Source organism: Callorhinchus milii, unplaced genomic scaffold (assembly GCF_018977255.1).
Source record: "Callorhinchus milii isolate IMCB2004 unplaced genomic scaffold, IMCB_Cmil_1.0 Scaffold5, whole genome shotgun sequence".
NCBI lineage: Eukaryota > Metazoa > Chordata > Chondrichthyes > Chimaeriformes > Callorhinchidae > Callorhinchus > Callorhinchus milii.
In genome coordinates, this window is record NW_024704746.1 from 15,233,447 (window position 1) to 15,256,414 (window position 22,968).

The window sequence follows — 22,968 nt, forward strand, 5'->3', positions numbered from 1 at the left end:
CTGAGTAGAATGATCTTTGGCCTTAATGTCAGAGTAGGCTGTCCTCAAGGAGAAATGTACTAAATTCAGACTTTGTATGCAAAGTACTAGCATTTTACTCTGGTTAAAAAAATAAATCTAATTGCAATGAGCTAAAAGTACTAAATCTAATCCACAAGTTATAGAAGTCCATTCCAGCTGCTTTCTTTACACTCCTTCAAAATGAATCAGATAAATATCTGATAGAGAATTGTATGAGAAGATAAAGGAACGGGTGCAATTGTCTCTTGGACAAAATGCTTTACGTGCTGTTGCAACAGGGAGGCAAGGAATGTCGTCTGTGAAAAGTAGACCAGGTTTGAACAACAAGGATGGATGAATTTCTGGAGTATTTATTCAATTAGAACTATGTGCATCTGGGAGTATTTATGCAGAACAGAAGTAACAGGTTTCATGGGATTGCATTTTAACAAACAGATTTCCATGTTTAATGCTATAATTAAAAGCTAAACACAGCTAAGAAGCAACGTGAACAATTGCATGCATCAATATATAAATTTTAATCCATTATAAACTTACAAGCTTCCTAGAATTATATGCATAAAATATATTGGGAGAAGATTTTTGTTTATAAAAAGCTTTGAATGTCAGAAACTAATATTATAAATCAAGTACCACAGCTATATATATATATATATATATTATATATATAATTGAAAAGAGTGTTAATTTTACCTGATGAATTATCTGTGGCACAGAAAGCTGATCATCATATTTCAGTTTTTCAGTTGGCAGATGTTCTGGCTCTGGACTGAAAACAAAATGTTATACCGTTTAGTAATAACACAACTGCAACAATCAAATCAACATTTAAAAAACTGTGGTTCAATATTATTAATGTAACTAATACATGTCAAATTATTATTCATCGTTAAATTATTTGAAAGTAAATATGCAACAAATAGAGCTGTATTGAATAACCATTCCAGAATAATTCTAGGAAGACTGGTTGGTAGCTAGCCCCGGCATGATAGTCCGAATGGCATCTTTCTATAGAATCCTATCATTCTATGAAGATGCATACTGCTTTGTAATATTAATATGTACCAAGGTAGACTTTGCATCTTTACAAATTATCAGTTTAAACTCCTCTCTTGCAGTCAGTTAAGTGTCACAACAACTTTCCATTATTTTCGGTCTAATCATAATGCTATTTCTTACAAAGTAAACTGCTTTTTGGAAATATACATGCGGTGATGCATCAGATTCACAATTTTCTGCATCATCACTGGTCATCCAATAACTCTTTGTGGCCAAATCATCAATATAGGCCTTGAAGAAGCAGTCTGTCTGCTATCTCACCAAAATAGTAAGAGGGAAGGCAGGAGGGGAAAGAGGGGAGAAACAAGCAAAAGGGCAAGTCTAGAAAAACAATTGCCAAAAAAGATGTACAGTATTTTGCTTCTTTTTTTCTCCTTTCAAAAAAATTCCAACAAAATATACTGATTTGCGAATGCAGAAAAGGAACTACATAGCATATGGACTGTGTTTATTTACAGCAAATTCTGCAAAAACAGAAATGCTTTAATCCGGGTTTGTATTTCCATTTAGAGCAGAAATGCACATTATTCTCTCAAAGGCAAAGATGAAAAGAGCCATGAAAAAATAATTGCACTCATCTCCAGGAAAAGCTGTTGATCTGTTATTTTGTTTAATCATTCTACTGTCCCACAAATAAAGCAAGCAAATAATGCTGTATGCCCATACTGACAGTTAAAAATTAGTTTTTCACAAATGTCCCTGACCCAGAACTAATTTATTTGCAAATTGTGCTACAAGATGATCAATCCTCTTCAGTGTTCTTCTGAAGTCACTGTATTTACATTACATTGGCATTAGCTCAATTTTGATTTGTTTTCTAAAAAAAGGCCAGAGTAGTTTGTTCATTCCTGGCATGTAACCATACATTGTTATCATTTAATTCCACCAACTGAGGTTTCCTTTAAATGGATGTCTGATGATCGCAGATAATAGAATCATCCTTTTTGTAGAACATTCCGTTATTATTTCACATGGGTTCACAACAACTACCAACTAAATCAGCATTATTCATAATTATTCAGTGTGTTGGACTTTTAACTACCTCAGTTTTTAACTTCACCATTCAGTAAGCATTCATATTAACTTGCTAGGGTAACTAGAAACATACTCATCCCAAAAGTAATGTATCTCTTTATAAGGTTCTCTGCCTTTGCCCATAATATCTAATAGCACAAACATTTAGTAGGTACTGTAGGTACCTACTAAATCTACTGTAGGTATTTTAGAGGATCATTAGCTACAGCTGTTGATTAGGAGCTTATTTGGAGCAAGAATGTAATTGGACTTCAGTTTATCCTTTAACTGAGGCGGCAAAACACAACACTGCTCCTGGAATCACAGGGACAGACGAAATTACACAAAGAACCAAAGTGAAATGACAGCAAACATCTGCTGCATCACTTTCCTGACTGGAAACAAATCCTAGTAATAATAATCCTCACAGTTGGTATAGCACCATTCACATTGGGAGGATAATAATAATAATAATAATAATAATCCTTGCATTTGATATAGCGCTTTTCACGTCGGGAGGACGTCCCAAAGCGCTTCACAGAATAGACTGTAAAGTGAATTGACTGTATATTTGTGGGCGAACGCGGCAGCCAATTGCGCACAGCAATGTCCCACAAACAGTCGTAGATTGAAAATGACCAATTTATTATTGTTTTGTTTTGGAGGGATTATTATTAGGCTCTGTGTGGAGTAAGGAAACTTGCCCAAGGTTTCGCCCTCTGCCTGGAATTGAACTCAGGTCTCTCACTTGCAAAGCGAGTGCTCTAACCACTGAGCTACAGGACTCCACGAATATGTCTCAAATATGTCTCCACGAGGATGTCTCAAAGCTGTTCACAAGATTTAAGTGTAGTGACTGTATTTGATAGGCACACATGACAACTAATTTGTGTATAGCAATGTCCCAGAAATAGTCACTAAGTGAATGACCGACTTGACCAGGACATTGCAGGAAACTCAGTCTTCTTTTCGTCTTTAAAGATAGACAAAATACATCAATTTAAAAACAAAAGATTCTGGGCTGAAAAAAAAGCCATGTATCATTTTTGTCGCAACATCACATAAGAGCAACACTGACATTCGTGAAATGAAACGATGCATTCTGACAATGGCTGCATGATCATTTCCGTATTTGGCAAAGATTCCCATTACAGAGAGTACTCCTTTAATTTATGACAGCTTTAATATTAGGAAAGGAAACAGCCCTGTGAGTGATGGAAGCCCGTGTTCATTAGAACAACAACAACAAAATGACATTTGTACAACACAGAGCTAGAATTTGTCTTGGAAAGACCAACAATGAAAGCAGAAAACCTTTGTAAATGACCCATGGAATATTTCTCCCATTTACATTTAATGTTCAGATTCAACAATTAAATTCAATGTGATTCTACAGTTCATTTTTGCAGATTAATTTTTGCAGACGCCAGAATCCACTAATTTATTTTCCGTCCTTACTTTAAGCAGCAAAGCAAACAAATTAGGATAATTTCCAAGTGCCGCAATGCTGTAGGATCAAGCCAACAGCCTTGATCTACTGTTTGATTGTCAACCAAGATCTGCTGACATGTGTGTATGTTTGCATGCATCAGTGCACCTCCAATACCAGTGTTGTACATGTCTAGCTGGATGAAACACCACTTAAAGATTATCTGTCGTGGCTTTACTATTGGATTGCACATAGTGTAAATACACCAGGGAACATATGTAGCAGAAGCACAAAGAAACAATTAGGATGAATTTTAAAAATTCCTTCTATCGAACTACGTTATTTCAGCATGATGGGAAATGTGACTCCTGAGACTCTGAGTCAGCTGTCCTGAATGTAAAAGCTGAAACTCACCCTTTCATTGTTTAAAACGAACTTTAAGCGCTCCGGGATGCTACCTCTCGTGAAGGGCGCTATATAAATGCAAGTTGCTGTTGTTATTTAGGGAACCTCTTAGGCTATATAATTCAAGGCATTATCACTGACCTGTGAAGCCACTCATCATCATCACAGCTCAAAAACGAAGGGGTATTATTTATTTTTTTAAGTCCTATTACTGCATTGAGAAAACAATTTCTGTTAACTTAGAAATGCAGAAGTTGAAAGAGCATGACTGCCACCTACTGCACTACAGCTGTAAGCATAGTAGTATTTAGTAAATAGTAATAATAACCTTTATATTTGGTATAACGCCCTTCATGTTGAGAGGATATCTAAAAGCAGCGCTTCGCAGAATAAAATGTAAAGTGCAGTGACTGTGGAGTGCAAGACAATGGTTTTGTGGAGAAACTATACTGAAATCATTCAGGGAGGCAAACCAGCTTATACTATTATGGTATAGAAATTATGTCAATATTTCCAGTTCCTCTTTGTTCTGGCAATTTGACATATTTCATGTTATATTTGATTGCTTATTTATTTATTGCTTGTTTGCTGAAGAACAATGTAGCAGAAAAAAACATACATAAATTCCAGTGTAAACAAACTGGTTCTGGGAGCACCGTATAACAAATTCCTTAACTAACTGCTGAATGATGTTCTGTAACTGAAACCAAAAGGAGCACAACTTAGGTTTTTAAAAATAAACTAACAAATTGAATAACATTTTAACTCCAGCAGTGAAACGGTTACTTTTATCCCAGGTCTCTCTGCTGCCTCTCCTGGCACTTTTAACTGGTCCAGTGGATTCTGATCTATGATGACACCATCAGGTGAGCACACTGTTGTGAATACCATAGTGAACAGTCAGAATAATAAGAAAAAAACAGCCACTTCAGAAAGCACGTCACACATCCATTAAAGATCTGCCTGCCTATTGGTCAATTCAGTCTTTTCATCTTGCACTCCAGGTGGTGACTTGTGCTAAGGTTGTCTCCCAACTGGTTAGGGATAGTGCACTGAATGCAAAACCCTCAAAAGAGAAAGCAATTCAGATCTTATGAGGCTAGAATTATTCAAAGATTCCACCTATTCCTGAAGCATAGTATTTTTTACGACTAACCGCTATGACCAGAAGAGATGTCAAAACATATACTGTACAATTGCAATCCGGTTTAAAAAAATTATTTTTTTGATATTGTAGTGAAACCATAATTCAAGAATTGTCTGTGTGAGTTAAGTGTGAACTATCCTAACGTATTGCATGGTCACGTCTATGCCATTAACACAAACTCCTTCAGACTTAAAGCAGTCACACCCATTTCCCCACCATCAGTCCTACTTTTATTTTTCACCTCCAATTCGGTCTCCTTAAAGCCAATGGCTTTTCCTTGGAACACAATTTAATAGTGTGAGACAATTCTATATTCTATTAATTTGTTGACTGTGTTTTTACTCAAACATCATGTTTGATTCAATGCCTCAAGTGTGCAGCATTCCATTCCCTGTGTCAAAGTGTCACACATAAGCCCTCATCTATTTTTGCTTACCTCAATTCAGTTATGGTGTCATTCGGATTTAGTTTTATGATATCAGTAGTTATTTCCACTTTCCGTACACTGCCAAAGAAATCTGTGATGAGAACACGCCAAGAATCTCTCTGAAACAAATCAGTCCGATGTCCAGGGGTAGAAACACACAAGCTTGTAGGACAGACTTTGAACTGGAAAAAAAGAGCAAACTATAAATCTGGAAGAAAAACAAGCTGTCAAAAGCTCACAAGACAAATAAACTCCACGTGTAATAAAATCGTCAAAATTTAAAACAAAGTGTATAAATACTGCACTTTTAAAATCCAAATACTTTTTTAACAAGCAGGTTAGTTATGCATAATTTAGTTTATTTTAAAAGTACAGTACAAGACATTCTCTAAAGTCTGTTTTTAAAGCATTGCTTTCATCTACCAGCTTCAGTAAAATATCAAACCCAACATAGCTGCAAAAGGTCGGCTTCACAGCCAGCTACTTCTAACTCAAAAGAAAATTTCAAAGCCTCTAAATATGAACTGCTTTCAGATTCCTTTTTATTTCAGGCAGTTAAAATCATGACCATCTCTTCATTTAGAAATGTTATACCAATTAGAACTAACTGTAATAGACATAAATTTACAATTTCCTTTTACCTTAACAGGTTATCTATCAATTGTTTTAAGAGGGTCTTTCAACAACTCATCATTATTATAGACTTCATATGCACTGATTTAATAACGCTCCAAAATGAAATGTTACTTGCCAAGTCATCCATGTTGTTCTGGCTGGCTGGATGAATATCCTCTAAAAATTTAAGGAGATAATAAGTGTATCTGTCCATTAGATGAACCCCAATGGCAAGATCTGGTTGGTGCTGATAAAAATGAAGGATAAAATGTTAAAAGGTTGATAAAGCTAAGTCAGATGAATTCATTAAAAAGCCAAGCAGACTATTAAAGTGCATCATCCTTCACTGAACAAGAATATCCTCATTCTTTCAGCAACTGATTACAATGTATCACCTTTACAATCCTGCTGAGAAAGTTCATGCCTTCTATTTAGTTTGTATCTTACATTTTTAACTGTTCACTTAACTTAATCTGTCTTTGTTAATTGCGGGCAGACAAGTGGATTATGTAGTATTTTAGCATATTTATAGTCAATAAAGGTCCAGACTTACTGAAAGAGAGTCCTCCCCAATTTGGCTGCTGGCCAGAGCCATAATGTTAGGAGAATAGAATTTTTCATACATGGATGCACCCTGACAGGTATCAATGATGAAAAGCAATTCATGGTATCTGGAAAAACACAGATTCATTAATCTTCCTGTATGCCTACTGCATATATAATATGGCTTACTTTAATTTTTCGATTCCTTTCAGGCCAAGACATCAAAGAAAGAATCCATAGTTTTACAACAATGCAGTGAAGTAAATCCACTAAAATAAAATCCAATCAAGAATACACTGTTTCCAGTACATATTCTACCTTACAGGCTATGCAAACTCACTGCTTGTCGGCCTACACAACTCCTCCCTCCATAGGCTGCAGATCACCCAGAACTCTGCAGCCCGTATCCTCTCCCGCACCAGGCTCCGCGACCCTATCACCCCCATCCTCACCCGACTCCACTGGCTTCCCATCACACAGAGGATATAGTTCAAGATGCTGGTCCTCACCTTCAAAGCCCTCCATGGCCTCTGCGACCTCCTAACCCCCTATCAACCTGCCCACTACTTCCGCTAAGTGAGCTCCAGCCCGCTTTACATCCACCGCCGCCTCACCTGTCCCATCATTGGTGGGCGGCCCTTCCGCCACTCTGCCCCCACCTTCTGGAACTCCATCCCGCAGTCCCTGTGCCTTGCCCCCTCCCCTGCCTCCTTCAAGACCAGCCTCAAGATCCTCCTTTTCGACCATGTCTTCAGTCACCCTCTTTCCCCCCCACTGCCTCCACCCTCCCTGATCTCAACCCCCACTGAATGTCCAGCTCCTCGAACGTCCTCCCGACGTGAAAGGCGCAATACAAATGCAGTTTTGTTGTTGTTGTTGTACTCAAAAGAGAGGAAGAGAACACATTAAAATACCCAGATGAAATGTGATTAATATTTGGATACAATTAATGCGAAATAATTGATTTCAATAAGTGGTAATTGTAATGGTATATGTTGAAAAGGGTACCTGTTGAAAATTAATAGACAATCGATAATGGAGGACCTATATCACTTGAAAGGAACTTATTGAAGAAAGATGGTCTGTGCAGATAGATTGGAAATAATTCACAAATGATTAATTTACACAATTTTTTTTGCAGTGTACATCCAATCAATTTTTTAATCTTCATTTTCCCATTTTAGCTTATTTAATTCGACAAAGGTAAATTCTAGATTTCAGATTAATAAGCTTTGCCTCATGCAGTATTATGCTTGCAACGTAACCAATTTTCATTGTCTTTCAGATGCTAATTTCACCTGCTGTGGATTTACAACATTCCTGTTTTCAATCCAATTATCTCGAACCAGTGTACATCTCTATAGTTAAAACATGGCCAGCTTTTATTCTAAAAATAATAGTTTCACAGCTAGCATTTGTTTCAGTGAAAAACTCTATTTGCTCATATGACTTCTCTGGTTTGCGTCACAATCACAGTTAAATTATTGGTTCCGAGATGCCCAATTAACTTGCAGTGGTTAATCACATTTCCACCACCCGAATGTAAAAATCAACATTATCTTCAGCGATTGCCACAAAAGGATTTAAAAGTCAGAAAAAGGGTCATGTACAAGGTCATAATGTTACAAATTATAAAACCAACAATCTAATGTTTTCAGGAATAAAAGGGAAAAACTAAATGCTAGTCATAAAGTCACCGCCTTCATCACTTCTGCTTTGCAATTGCGTAGCAACCAGTGACCTGATGATGCAAAAGTTAATTTTTTTTAAAAAAAACACAGTAACCGGCTGGAGTGCATGGAGTGAGACAGCCAGCTGCACGCACACACAATGAAACCTGCAATCGCACCTCGCTATAGTTTGGGAAATGATGGATTCAACTCCCTGCGTTATAACACGGGTCATACTATGAATTAGCACAGCTTCTTTTTGTTCAATTGTGAAGGCAGTTGTAACTTAGATAAATTTCATTGGACACATGGTACTTTGAGGTAGTATATATTTTAATAAGGTTCCACTTGCAGCCTGCTGCACCCTGTTACTTCAATGGAAGACTGCCCATTCTGAGTATCATTTGAATACTAAAACAGCTATCTGCCCGCAATAGTTGGGAAATGCGCCACTGTTGTGAGCATTTGGCAGTATCACAGGAATAGTTGAGGGAAAGGTAACAATTCTGACCACCGTGGGTTTCCAGAATTAGCAAAAGTGAAGTTGGCTGCTGAGCACAGTGGACTCTTACAGAGTACAGATGTTGATTAGTTAAAAGATGCTGGAGTATATTCAGTCATTCCTAATATCTAATACATGACAGGATACGCAGCAACTGCAGGTATCATGGCATAGCCAGCGCCTTGGGGCGTCCTCCTGACGTGAGAGGGATTATACAAATGTAATTGGTTGTTGCGCTGCCACGTGCTGCAAAGTGACTCCAAACTGCTCAAGAGATTCAAGTGTCCATGTCCACCTCATCCAGAAATGTAATTTAGAACGCTGGAGGTTCAGCTATTTGAAAGAGCCAATTTTGTGTCAAACCAGATAAGCTGGTCTTGTCTTAAAACCATTTTTCTTAAAAATGGCTTCTGACAGAATCTGTGAGTTTGAAGAAGCAACATTACCTTAGATTGTCATTGTTTAGTCTATGTTAAGTGACAACTTGCGATAATTCTTTAACACATTTAAAATGTGATAATGATGATCACATTTAAACATAGTGACATTTTCAATACTAACATACTGAAATGTGACCAAATAGTTATACTGTATTTGAATATGACTAGAAATTACACCACACATGATATGGATCAACACTGCTATTCAAATATTTGCTGGTACTTACAACAACTTGTATTTGTATAAGTGCACTTCATGCAGGATATTGTCTTGGAGCGATGGGAGCAAGAGAGAAGGGGAGGAGGAGGACGAAGAGGAGGTGATCATAGTGGTGGGCTAAGTTGTAGATCTTCAGGTGGGATTTAAAGGATTGAGGCAGGGAGTTTCAGAGATTAAAGGCATAGTGGCTGAAGACATGGCCATCGAGAGCTGGGTCTCGCAGCTGCTAACTGCACTGGCTGCACACAAAATCTTTCTATGGAAATTTGTATACCTGCAACATTTGTTTCTTCACTGAAAACAACTATTGGATCTGGTAGAAATAACCCTTAGCATCTCTAAGATCCAGTTGAAATAGTGTAATCTGCTGCACATTATAAATATCTATTCTGTCAAGCCCACCCCTGCTCAAACTAAAACACGGCCATTTTGAAAATTCTGTATTTATCCAACACTGTTCGTCATCACTTCACCTTCTTTTTTGCCACATCTGCTCAAATGCATCTGCCAGCTCAACGTTCGTAATTTCTTCAGAATCCTGGAATTTTAGGAAACCATTCCCACCGTGACCTTAATTGTAAAAAAAAGTACAGCTTAGGTTTTACAGCAGTCTGTTACTGTCTTCAACAAGCAAGTCAGAATTCCCAAATAAAGTTTACACTGTACATGGGCCATGCTGTCCGTACTTATTGAATGCTTGGCACTTGATATCTTCTTGTGTGTGTGAAGACAAGAAAGTGCACCAATCCTCAGCATTGCCACCTCTCACTATAATGTTGTATAATTTGACGGACAATGAAGTAAATAGGTATGATCAAAAGTGGTTGAAACTCCATATACATACCAGTCATATAAATAAGGATATTACTCCTGTCATCTGAAAGGAGACGTTTGGATCGAGGAGTGCTGGGAGGAAGTCGTCCTGTCAACACTCGCAAAAAATTCTCGACAGTAACCTGATGCAAACAATTTTTACAAAGATTAGAAAAGGTTTTATGTCATGTATTTAGTTTGGATTAGAAAAGCTCAAATCCTTTCTACTTTAAACCAACATCTACATGAAGGATAACTTCATACCTCGTAGCCTCGGTAGTCCACCTCCACATCATCTCCATACACATTCAACTCCATGTTTTTGTGGCTGAATACGGTGGCAGGTTTTGGGTTTCGAGGGTTACATGCCATGTCATCTGCCAGCATCAACACAATGTGGCTAAAATTAAATAGGTCAACAGCATCAACTTTAGCTTTGCAGTAAGTTAGATCTAAAGGATTTTACTGTTATTTTCACACCTGGCAATTCATATAATAACAAGTACAGAAGGGTAAAGGTTCTCAGGAACATAGAAACAGGAGTAGAATATTTAGCCTCTCGCTTGAAGCTGCATCCTCTTATTTTGAACTTTCCACCAGAGGGAAGAGTCCTTCTCTATTGAAGTTGTCAATTCCCTTCATTGTCTTAAACACCTCAATAAGATCAGACGTTTACCTTCTGTACAGAGATCACACGCCCAACTCTTACTCATTTTTTATTTACAAATTAAAAATGCAATTTCGCCACATCCGGATGCCCAATTTGCCACATGTGACTTGCAGCTAGCATATTGGAAAACCCTACTCTATACCCTCTTGCTTTGAAATTCCAGAACCACGTGTGATAAACCCCAGGAACCCATTCATCTTGTTGATTGCTTTGTGAACCCGTGAACTAGGTTTTAACAACATGTACTGAATTCAATGATAATAAGGTTTCTATGAAACTCCAGAAGCTCCTGCTCTGGGCTATATCTCAGTGTGTCCAGCAGATCGGAGCACAGGACAATTACATGCCTTTGTAATCTGCTACAGCTCTTAAAACACTCTTTCAAAAACGTGATCTAACTTGAAGTGAAATTGACACCATTCTAAAATTATTACTCCTTTTTGTCTTGTGAAAGTAAAAACAAGCTTAAAATGGGTTTGGAAAATTATAAAGCTCAACACAGCTAAGGCAACATCTTGGCTTATGCTTCAGAGGTCAGAGCAGTATGTTTGCCCAAGATTTAAAACTCAGGTTCAATAGCAGAGCTCTGAAATTAGCGCCAGAAGAAGCGGTCAAATTGAGGTAGGTTAAAAAANGTCAGAACCCGAGCAAAGGGGATTGGTCCTCGGAGAAGTGGAAACCATTACACGAAAAACTTTAAAGCTGCCACTCTTAATAAAACAAAAGAATTTCAAGCTCCAGAGTGTAACATGAGGTTTTCTTTTTGTAATCAAACAGCACATTTTCAGCATTTTCTTTATGGAATGAAACAGACAAGGAACAATACAGCCACTACAACAAATGTTTGTTTTTCTTACCTATCTGGGATTCCTAGTCTTTTGACACTTCTATAAATTGACAATGTATTGGCCACATGGCGATAGTTAAACCAGAATCGAGATGTGCACACCTTGTAACAAATCAAAGAGCAGAGCAATTAAGAGGAGTTCACAGGTAGTGGTTCACATGTAAGGTTGCTTATTTTAAAATAGGAAAAAGATGGCATTTTATCCTCACAAATCATCTTACATTGCTGGAGCAAATGCAGCCACAACAATCAATAATTGTTGTTGTTGTTGAACTCCAATTTGTTGTTATTCCCTACAAAATCTTCATAGAAGAAGGTATTTTAATTAATATATTTAAACTATCTTAGACATTCTGGAATTAAGAAATGCTGAACTACAGATGCTGCAACAAAGGAAAGAAAATTAAAGTGAAGGACTCAGAAAGCCAGTCCCAAGTGGAGGATCAACAACAAAAAGTGCAAGAGATTTAAAAAGGCTGCCAATTAGGTCCCTTAAACATATTGGAATACAGATTAAAAGGACTCTATTCTTTATCCTATTCATTTTATCACAATCAGTTCATGAAAATAATGAAAGTCAGAGCAACGTTAATCTGGCCCAGATGTCAGTGTGATTCTTAAAATGTATAAAGAATTATGATGAGGTTTTCGCTCACCAGCAGCCTGAACCCATTCTCCAGGCAGCACCTGGTTCAGTGACAGCCACAACAGGCTCCATACTCCTATTTGTCACTTTATTGGTTGATATGAGACATCAATTCCCCAACTGACTGATGTAGGACATCAATTTACATAATTCATTAAATATTTATACAAATAGAGACCTCAGGAGAAATTAGGCTATGTGTTAAATATCAATATAAGACAGAAAGTTCCATTATAATGAATATTTTTCCAGTGATGTGAAAAACTCACCAGAATGGCCCAATTATTTGTATGGCCACTTCTGAAAAATTGCTTTGCTCGAGTCTGTATAAATAAAAGAAAAAACAGAAAGAAGTAAAGATTCAGAATACATTTTTTTTTAAAAAAGAGGCTTATAAGGAATATATTACACATTGGTGTTCCCTCTATTTGATCTGAATCACAAATGGAGTTTTTTTTAATTAAATAATTTAACTTTTAAAATTGTAATTCTAAAATTGTATGAGAGAGCTAACCATTTTTCAATTAATGTCACATTCAACTGGTGAGGGTGGGGGCTCAAATTGTGCCCAATTGGAAATTAGTAAAAGGCAGAGAGAATGTTGCTGCAGGCTGATGTATAGATCCATGTGATTAGAATATTTCAGCATCAAAACAACACAATCGACATTTCTGCTGTCACGTGACCAAGTTTCTTGTTCGTAAACAAGTCAACGTAACATTAGTATTAAGCTTACAATGGAGGTTTTGTGCAGAATGTACGAAAATGTGATCCTCAATTTAATAATAATAATTCTTGCATTTTATTTAGCATCTTATCACGTCATCAAGATATCTCAAAGTATTCATATGATTTTTGCTGAAGTACAGTGACTGCATATTTGTAGACCAACACAGCAGCCAAGCACAGTAATGTCCGCAAAACAACCATGAAGTGAATATAATAGCAGTGCTGATTACATGTTAGTTCTTCTGAAGAATTAAGTTGAAACAAACTACAGTATTTTAGGTTTTGTTGCCAATCGAATCGCATCTCATTTGTACCGTGCCAATTCCATTAACTACAACAGCTGGGCTCCCATTGCTCTTTCTAATAACTACAGCAGATTGCTCAAATCTCCTGCATTAAACTAATTGGGAATATTAGAACTCATCCTCGCTACTGCATACATTTTATGAAGTACAGCATTTTGTGGGATTGCGCAATCTTTCAGTTCAATTGATCTGAATGATACAGGACAAAAGTTTGGTACATAACCATTCTTCAGAATCCTTTAATCTTCATTTGGCCCAATCAATTCACTCCAGTGATCTCAGGATTATTGAACGTAACACTGGAAATCCAACACATTCCTGTATTTTTTTCTGCCCAAAAGCATACAAATAATTCACAGCATGCAAAGTAATAATAGTAATAATAATCCTTGCCGTGCATGGATTTCAATTATGTCATTGAAACATCTCAAAGTTCTTCACACGATTTACTGTAAAGTGCAGTGACTGCAGTCTTTGTAAATTAACCCAGTAGTCAATTTATGCACTGTAGTGTCCCACAATCAAACATGAAGTGAATTACCAATTTTATCAGGAGGATTGTAAGACAGGACATTGGGAGTTACTCTGCGTGTTGTTATTGTTTGTGTGTGTTACTGTTTGTTGCTGTTTTGTGTTATTGTTATATATGTTATCATTTACAATTGTGATGTGTGTTATTCTTTGATATTATTCTTTTTGGACACTTCGTTTCTGTTGTGTGTGGGTGTTGTGTTTAATATGTTCAGGGGGGAAAATCACAAGCCCAGACCCTCGGTGGTGCCCATCCCTGTTCTTTCTTTAAACAAACACTTCTTCCCTCCATCATCACATCATCACATTTCTAATGTTTTGAAGTAATTCCTGGAGGACAAAATAACCCGTGATGCAGTCGAAATCCCGATTAAATGTGTTTTACTGTAAAGCAACACGAATCAATGTACCTGAGGAGACTTCGAGTAATAATTATTTGCTGATACTCCAGCAACACCCGCACACAACATCAAACTGAGGCTGGTCCCGTGTGGACTTTAAAGAGAGAAGAGATGGGAGTTGCTCCCGGTGTCTCGGCCGACAGATAAATCCGCTCACCCACTCCCCGGTTGCGTGTGGGGTGCAGATCGCCGCAGTCAAACACAAAAAACGCAGTCACTACACTTCACGGTGAACCCCGTGAACCCGTCCTGAAACGTGCGGACGGCGTAATGACGATGACGACGATGACGACGGTGACAATAATAAATGATAAGAACAATCCTTGCTTTCGAGACAGCGCCCGATCAGGCGCTCGAGACGTCTCCAAGCGCTTCGCGGGCTACGCTGTGAAGTGAAGTGAAGTGACTGTGTGTCTTGCGGTGAAATCAAGTGTCAGGATCATCATCATCATCATCATCATCACTAATCAAATTGAGCCGAAACTTAATCCAACCGTTTCCTCCTCCACCGAATGAGACGGCGGCTGAAGCTCTCCCCCCTCCCTCCCTTCCTCCCTCCCCTCCCCCGTTACAAGGCTGGAGGCCGGATCCCTACCTCCACTTCCCCGATTCCCGCCGTCGCCGCCGCCGCAGACGTGAAAACACCCAATATAAGCAGCAGCTCCCAGGGCGCCGCCATCTTCAGCCACCGGGGGACCGGAAGTTCCGGGTCCGCCCGCAGCCCCTGCACTTTAGTTCCGCCTGTGCTCCAGTGTCCCGCAGCCTCTCCCTCTCCCCCTCTCTGAGCACTGACTTTGCTGCAGCTGCATTTACTGTGAGATCTTTTAACGACAGAACTCGGCCAAATCGCTCATTTTTTTTCCCCCTGTAATTAATTACAATTACAATTACAATTGCATTTTTTTTTAAAAAAAAGATTGTTGTAGGTCACGAAGTGTCTCTGTGGCCAAAGGTCTGTGTGAGCCTTTCCTGAACCTGTATCCAGGATTCCTGATGAATGTTTGGAGAGCCATTTATATATTTTTTTTTGTGTGGGGGGGGGGTTTGCCTCCCTGTCACAATCTGTGTTGATCTTTTCTGCTCAAGAGCAATTGGGGGAAAAAAGGGGTTGTTTGTAGTTGGGTTTATATGAAATGGCAGTATTGTGTAAGCGCCTTTTTCATCGATGGTTTTGACCTTTTGCGTTAACAGATCAACAAGTTGTTCTTTTATTTTTGGGAATATTTGCAACAATGCATAATAAAGCACGCGGAAGTATTTTTAAGTCTCTCTATCGAGACTTAATTTAATCTTCCCTAGTTAATTACGAAGCGCTCCGGGACGCTACCCCTTGCGAAGGGCGCGATATAATACGTAAATGTAAGTTGTTGTAAGAGCATAAGGAGGTATGGAATGCAAAATAGCCCATAAGCCCCCTCACGCTAGCTACCGTATCTCAAATGCATAGCATCAGAATAATGAGAGTATTAAAATATCAGCAATAAAAACAAGGCACTTAAATATTTTAAACGTATTTTTAGTCGGAACTTTTGCCCTGTTCTTCGAGTGCCCCAGGCTACCCACAGCTCTGGTACCTGGGAGCATGTGGGGACGAACGGAGCCCCTGTGTGTTGGTGTGCCATATATCTCATTATCAGGAGGAGTCACTATTCTTAACAATACAATAATAATCCTTATATTTGATGTAGCGCCTTATCACGTCTTCGAGACGTCTCAAAGCGCTTCACAGAATATGCTGTAAAGTGAATTGACTGTATATTTTGTGGGCGACTTGGAGTCACTATTAATAATAATTAAATAATCCTTATGTTTGATATAACATCTTTCATATTAGGAGTATGTCTCAAAGTATTTAGTGGGGTTTACTGTAAGGTGTAGTGACTTTTTTTTAAGGCCTATGAAGATTGACTCAAAATTGCTACAGGTTTTATCCCAAAGTCCTCCAAGAGGCACAATCCACAAGTTTTAGCATGCATTGTCAAACACATTCACTTAGCACCATCAGGACTGCTTTCTACACCTGATGCCTACAAAGATTGACTAATATCAGTCACAGACTTGTTCTTTAGAAAATGGCCTCACATTACTGTTCATCCATTAACAACTTTTGCACACAAAGCGCTTCGCAGAGTATTCTGTAAAGTGAATTGACTGTGTATTTTGTAGGGGTAAATAGTACACCTACCAAATATAGTTGCCACATTTTACAGTAAATCCTGTGAAGCACTTTGAAACATTCTCCTGACATGAAAGAGGCTATATTGGAGGATTTTTTTTATTGAATTAGGGAGTAAAGTTGAAGAAGGTGGAACAAGAATACGGATTTTGTGCTGAGACTCAGTTTGACATTGAATAAGTGGGATATTATTCCAGAAGGCGCTGGTTCCAAATCCCTGACAGCCAGGACTGAGCTGCAACCAAGATAGGCTCAGAACAATATCCAAAAGACCATTCCCAGTCCATCTGATCGCTGCAGTAATTCAGCCGAATTACCAACCGGGATTGGCTGACACTGTTTATATGCCTTAGAAATAACAGTAGGTGGGAGATCAGCTCCATTAAAGAGTTGTAGAGAAACGTTTCATCTTGAGATAGTTTGTGGTAAGTCATTTTTAGTTAGACACAGAAAAGAACATATTTATTTATTAAGCAGTGTTTATTTTTTTAAAAAAGCAGGTGCTTTAATCATTTAATAATAATAATAATAATCCTTGCATTTGATATAGCGCTTTTCACGTCGGGAAGACGTCCCAAAGCGCTTCACAGAACACACTGTAAAGTGAATTGACTGTATATTTGTGGGCGAACGCGGCAGCCAATTGCGCACAGCAATGTCCCACAAACAGTCATGGATTGAAAATGACCAATTTATTATTGTTTTGTTTTTTGGAGGGATTATTATTAGACGTGTGGAGTAAGGAAACTTGCCCAAGGTTTCGCCCTCTGCCTGGAATTGAACTCAGGTCTCTCGCTTGCAAAGCGAGTGCTCTAACCCCTGAGCTACTGGACTCCAAGGCAATGAGCATAGAGCCCATTAAATACTGCAGGTTTCTCATTATAAAGTCTATACTGTGAGTGAGTAAAGACTGATCAGAGAGAGAGAGAGAGAGACTGCCACACCTCTTTGGGGAGCATTTTTACCCCCAGGTGTCATCCACTGATGCTTGGTTAATAAGATCGTTTTAATTGGATTATTCTATTGTGAGCAAAGGTCTTGAGGTTGCTGCAGGAACCACAGTAACAGGTTACATTTGCAGCAATGCCACCAGTAATTCCAGGCTTCACTGTCAATAGGGGCTGAGCAAAGTGGGTGGGTAAACACAAGAACTGGGTGAAATGGACCCAGCAAATCAGTGAGGAGGAAAAGGCTGGGTGTTTGGAATCCAGTTTGCAGTCAGCTCCAATGCCCATGTGAGAGAGCTCACTCTTTATCATCACTGCAGCCCATAGCCATCGCGGTGTGGTTCCTGTCCACTCGTTAGGATCGCGATCCTCAAACCCCGCAGAGGTGTCTGAGCCACACGCAGCGAAGGACATGAATACAGCCGAGGCGAAGGAGTACCTGTCCAGGAGAGAGATCCCACAGCTGTTTGAGGTATGATCCAGAGGTGCTATCCCCACTGGGAAAGGCTGAAGGGAAGGAGAAGAGCAGACTGGGGTGGGTGGGCTTCACTGTATCTTCATATCCCTCAAAAATAAGTTAGGATGTTTCAGGGGAGAAACCCCCCCCCCCACCAACCCCCCAAAAAATCTGAGCTCAATCCCCTTCAGAGGTCCACTCGATAGGTAATGATACCCTTGGCTCTAATTTAACGCAGTGGGAAACGTTGCCCCCCAACGAAAATCGTGTTTGCAAATGATGTATTATTATTTTATCGTCTGCAATGCAATTGTGGCTTGTTGCCAGGATTTGAAATGTGATATTTTTTTTTTAAAAAAAAGCTTTACACCAGTACTATCCTTCCCTTCGTAACGTGTCAGTGTGCGATCTCAAGTGCAAATAACACATTGGACGCAAGTTTCAGTGTTGACTCACTCGTGGGTTTATTAGTGAGAACAGGAACATAATGTGAGGGGTCTTTATCTGCAGGTCTCAGCGAGGGTTACGTCTCAAACCCTAACCTGACATTCTGTTTGCTGACCTCTGTAGATTTCTGTGTTTTCTCTGTTTATCTTCGATTCCCCCCAAAAGCTGGAGTTTTTCGGGTTTTTTTTTAAAAAAAAATCTCCCTAATGGCACAACGAGTAAAGAAAGCTGTGTTAATCAGAACAGCGATTGTTAGGCATTTGTTTGCAGTTGCATTTGCAATCCTGCAAATTGTTTTTTTTTAACAGTGACTGGAAGCAAAGACAGGGTTTTGCATGTGCAGTAATATGGAAGAAGGTCTTAAGAGGCAAGACTGTCGATTCTAACCAACCCAATCCCACAACAAAGCTGTTTATTTTCACCAACCCTAAACTATTAAGTACATCAATTTAGAACAAGAGGTGTGCCTCATAAAATTTTTCTTTCTAAGCAAACCTATTGCGATTTAGGAACGTTTTGTACTTGTATTCTATCACTGTAGTGATAGACAGAAATGCACATCGTCTTTGCATCACCTAAACAATAAATTAGGTTCATTGTAATTTTTTTTATCTTTTTTAAAAAAAAACATCCTAGTTGAACATTACAATTTTCCAACTGAAATGATTTTCGCAAGAAAAATATTCATATCAAAGAATTTTGCAATGAATCAATGGAACACAATTCAGTCACTTGAGGCTGTCAGTGTTAAATACTTTAAAATTACTCTTTTGCCAGTTTACCTGGAGATTCAGCATTTTGATCTGACAATGTGACCAGAAAATATGAACGTTGCATGGTAAAAGATTTTTGTTTGATTTTTACATCTAATATTTTTGTGTTTCTCTCCTGGGAACATTGCCATTGATGCTAATTGGGGGTATCATTTCCAACTTTTGATTCCTCGCTCAGGTGACCATACCTGTATGAGCTGAGACAGTGAGTGTTGGCAGGCAATCTGACCACATAGGGGTATTACAATTAAACCCAATTCTACATTCACCGGACATTCACCGAAATGCATTTTACCTTAGAGGGTGGTAATAATAATATTAATAATAATAGTCCTTGCATTTGATAATAGCGTCGTTGAGACATCTCAAAGTGCTCCACAGAATATACCATTAAGTGAATTGACTATAAACTTGGTGGGCGAAACTGATTAATTATCAAAAGTCAGATACTTGGTGTTTTTTTCTTTCTTGGCTCAGGTGTTCTGAGCCCACCTGTAGTGCTCCAGTGCCTCACTGCTGAGTTCAAGCTAAGCTAATATAGTCCAGGGACTGAATCTGTTTCTTACTGAGTGCTAATGACTTAGTGTCACTATAGGCACAGATTACTTCATCATTTGTTTCATGTGGGGAGCTTGTAACAAAAGTTTAGTATTGCCAAACACAGGTGATATATAACAAATGGAGACCTAATGAAAAGGATGGGCCTTTAAGAAATGGCGACAACAAACTCACATTAAACGTGACAGAATATATTGTATAATGTTAGTGCAAAACAAACATTAACATTGGTCAAATAAAAAGTAGATGTTGGTGGAGACATAGAGTCATAACTTACCCAAGATTTAACATGTTGAATTTGATTTATTGAGATCGTAACCACCACATTTTACAAAGGCTATTGTTTATCGAGGTAAACAAGTTTCCTTTCTTCATTAATCCTGACCCTGGTGATAAAAATGCTGCCGAGAAAGCAGCCAGGGTATTGGCCACTTGCATTACGTTGCTGAAATCTTTATTTGGAGATTCCTATTATAAACCCGGCAACATCCCATCACCTCTTATTTGTTCGATGATCTTAATTTAATTCCGCAGCTGTTTAGGGAAACCATGTAAGAGTGGACAGGAATGTCATCAAAATTACTGTTCACATTTCACCATTGAGCTTAATCTATCTGTGCTCATAAGTCATTTCTAGGATTTGTCAATTTACCAGGGAGAGATGTCACATGGACATCTTGTTTGGACAGGGACAGTATAATATTTTATTTATTCAATTCCAATGAGATTCAGCATTTGTATAGTAAATGGAAGAAATACAGATCATTAAGAGCTGCAGAAGAAAATATTATCACTTGAATCTCTGTAGTGCTCAATATCAAATATTTCTGCTGCTTTTATAATTTTTTCTTTTCTCAATTTACTGTATTTCATAATTGAACAGGAGAGATTTTTTTTGGGGGGGTTACAAAGGGGTTTAGATAAATGTTTGTGACTGAGTGTAAATAAAACATCTTTAACTGTGGGCAATATTGTACCATCAGCAGACATAGTACTGAGCAGATGCTGACCTGTATCTGATCAACTACAAATATTGGGAATTACACTGACATAAATAGAGACATCTACTAATGGATTCGTTATCTGCAGTTGTTAAAAACTGTCCATCTGCCCTGAAACAATACCACAATTACACCTATTGTGATTAAGTAAGTTTAGAAACAGAGCTTTACCCTAAGGGCAAGGCTGTTGCTCAATACCCATTTCACAATACATATACTGTTTATAGAGTAGAAATTTAAACTCAAATTATTCATTGCAGGGAACACCAGGTGGGATTTAGGAGTGAGAAGGGAAGGCAGTTCAATCATTTTTACAGAAAGCAAGGGTAATAGAATGGTGAAGTAGATTGCCAGCAATGATTGTTGAAGGGAAGTGTATAAATAAATTCAATGCACAACAAGATATACTTCTGGACCGAAAAGAGATTGAATGTTATTGGAAGAATTTGGGTGAGTTCAACTGAAAGGGAATAGACTTATTGGATCTGATGGCTTTGCTCCTATCCTAAAAATATTTGCATTTTTATATACATTTTAATTATAATCTGATGGTGACCATGTTAATTGCTGCTTTCACTGTCACAATGCTTTTTTTTAGTTTTACAGGGTGTTTCCTCTGTACCCATGTTGTGTTTATGTGCAAATTCAAATTCAGACTTGCTGAATAATAATAATAATCCTTGCATTTGATATAGCGCTTTTCATGTCGGGAGGACGTCCCAAAGCGCTTCACAGAACACACTGTAAAGTGAATTGACTGTATATTTGCGGGCGAACGCGGCAGCCAATTGCGCACAGCAATGTCCCACAAACAGTCGTAGATTGAAAATGACCAATTTATTATTGTTTTGTTTTTTGGAGCAATTATTATTATTAGGCATGTGGAGTAAGGAAACTTCTCCAAGGTTTCACCCTGCCTGGAACTGAACTCAGGTCTCTCGCTTGCAAAGCGAGTGCTCTAACCACTGAGCTGCAGGACTCCACTGGAGCAGAGTACCTGGATTACACTCTAGGAAATTGATGACTTGCTCTTTGATGCCCCAGCAAAATCTCTCCAAGTCCGATGCTAACAGCATCAATAAGCATCAAACTCAAAAGACATGTGCCTCATCATAGTTTCTGACTGTATCCTGTAGTTACTGCACTTAGCACACAAAAAAAGGTCAAAACACACCATGAAACATTAACTCAAAATTGACACCTTAACCTTGCAAATTGATCGTTTTACTGCCCACCACAAGGGATAATAAGTCTTGGCAGTCCAATGGTACAGAAAATAATTTATTTGATTTTTGTCAATAATAACTTCTTCAGTTAAAGTTAATGTGCTTTAAAGTTATGGAAACATAAAACTGTAGATAAAATTGGTTATTGACTTCATGGCTATTTGTGTGACTTTGTTATGTGCAATTTGGCTGCCACATTTATCTATAAAATACACAGGCAGGACACTTTACATTAAACCTGGGAAATGATTTGTGACAACTTTCTTTTGATTGTGCCTCAAGGTGAAAATTATTGACCCAGACCTATGCCTTAGAAGATTAAAGCAGAGTTTTATATCATCAAAAGAGCAGCAATGAGAAATGAAAAATGGCAGAATTGACCTAACCAAGTTACCACTTCACATCATTTATTATTGATGGGATTTATTGAAGTTGTTTATTCTGGATTTTGACTTGCAGAGCATGCTTACTGGGCTGATGTACTACAAACCTGATGATCCTTTGGAGTATTTAGAGAAATGTCTGAAGAAGGTGAGGGAGTTGGGTGGACCCGAGAAAGTACGATGGGACACTTTTGTTGCTCAAGAAAAGAGGGCATTACCTCCGTTAAATGGTGGTCAGGGAAGGAGATCATTCATCAGGAATGGTAAAGTGTTACTTTCATTTCTTTTTTATGAAGATGACGAGACTGTGGGTGAACTGTCCAAATATATTTCACTTGAGACCTAGCAGCCCTCAAAAGAGGAAGCAGACACTCTGTTTATGCTCAAACACTGAGCTAATTTGTAAAGACCATTCCATTTATACTGCTTGGTCATTTCATTAGCAAGGGGAATAATGCTTTGCTTGCAGTGATTAAAAAAAACACATGGCCTGCTTCATGGCAACCCCCAAAAGAAAAACAAGTTTCTCTCTTTCACAAAAAAAAGCCCTGGCTCTTACTTGTGTT

At 38.3% G+C, this 22,968-nt stretch overlaps 2 protein-coding genes across 2 annotated transcripts in view; one reads left to right on the forward strand and one right to left on the reverse strand.

The window, feature by feature from the left end:
• Positions 1-15,136, reverse strand: part of pigk (phosphatidylinositol glycan anchor biosynthesis, class K) — a 28,280-nt gene extending 13,144 nt beyond the window's left edge. Inside the window, exons 1-10 of the mRNA XM_007887264.2 lie at positions 15,030-15,136; positions 12,738-12,791; positions 11,833-11,924; positions 10,570-10,705; positions 10,337-10,448; positions 9,966-10,062; positions 6,671-6,788; positions 6,254-6,364; positions 5,512-5,684; positions 715-790 (exon numbers count right to left, since the gene is read on the reverse strand). Of these exons, the coding sequence (XP_007885455.1) occupies positions 715-790; positions 5,512-5,684; positions 6,254-6,364; positions 6,671-6,788; positions 9,966-10,062; positions 10,337-10,448; positions 10,570-10,705; positions 11,833-11,924; positions 12,738-12,791; positions 15,030-15,113 (1,053 nt within the window). The 5' untranslated portion in view covers positions 15,114-15,136. The remainder of the gene's footprint in view (positions 1-714; positions 791-5,511; positions 5,685-6,253; positions 6,365-6,670; positions 6,789-9,965; positions 10,063-10,336; positions 10,449-10,569; positions 10,706-11,832; positions 11,925-12,737; positions 12,792-15,029) is intronic.
• Positions 15,137-17,873: 2,737 nt separating this feature from the next.
• Positions 17,874-22,968, forward strand: part of ak5 (adenylate kinase 5) — a 35,462-nt gene continuing 30,367 nt past the window's right edge. Inside the window, exons 1-2 of the mRNA XM_007887262.2 lie at positions 17,874-18,029; positions 22,479-22,665. Of these exons, the coding sequence (XP_007885453.2) occupies positions 17,970-18,029; positions 22,479-22,665 (247 nt within the window). The 5' untranslated portion in view covers positions 17,874-17,969. The remainder of the gene's footprint in view (positions 18,030-22,478; positions 22,666-22,968) is intronic.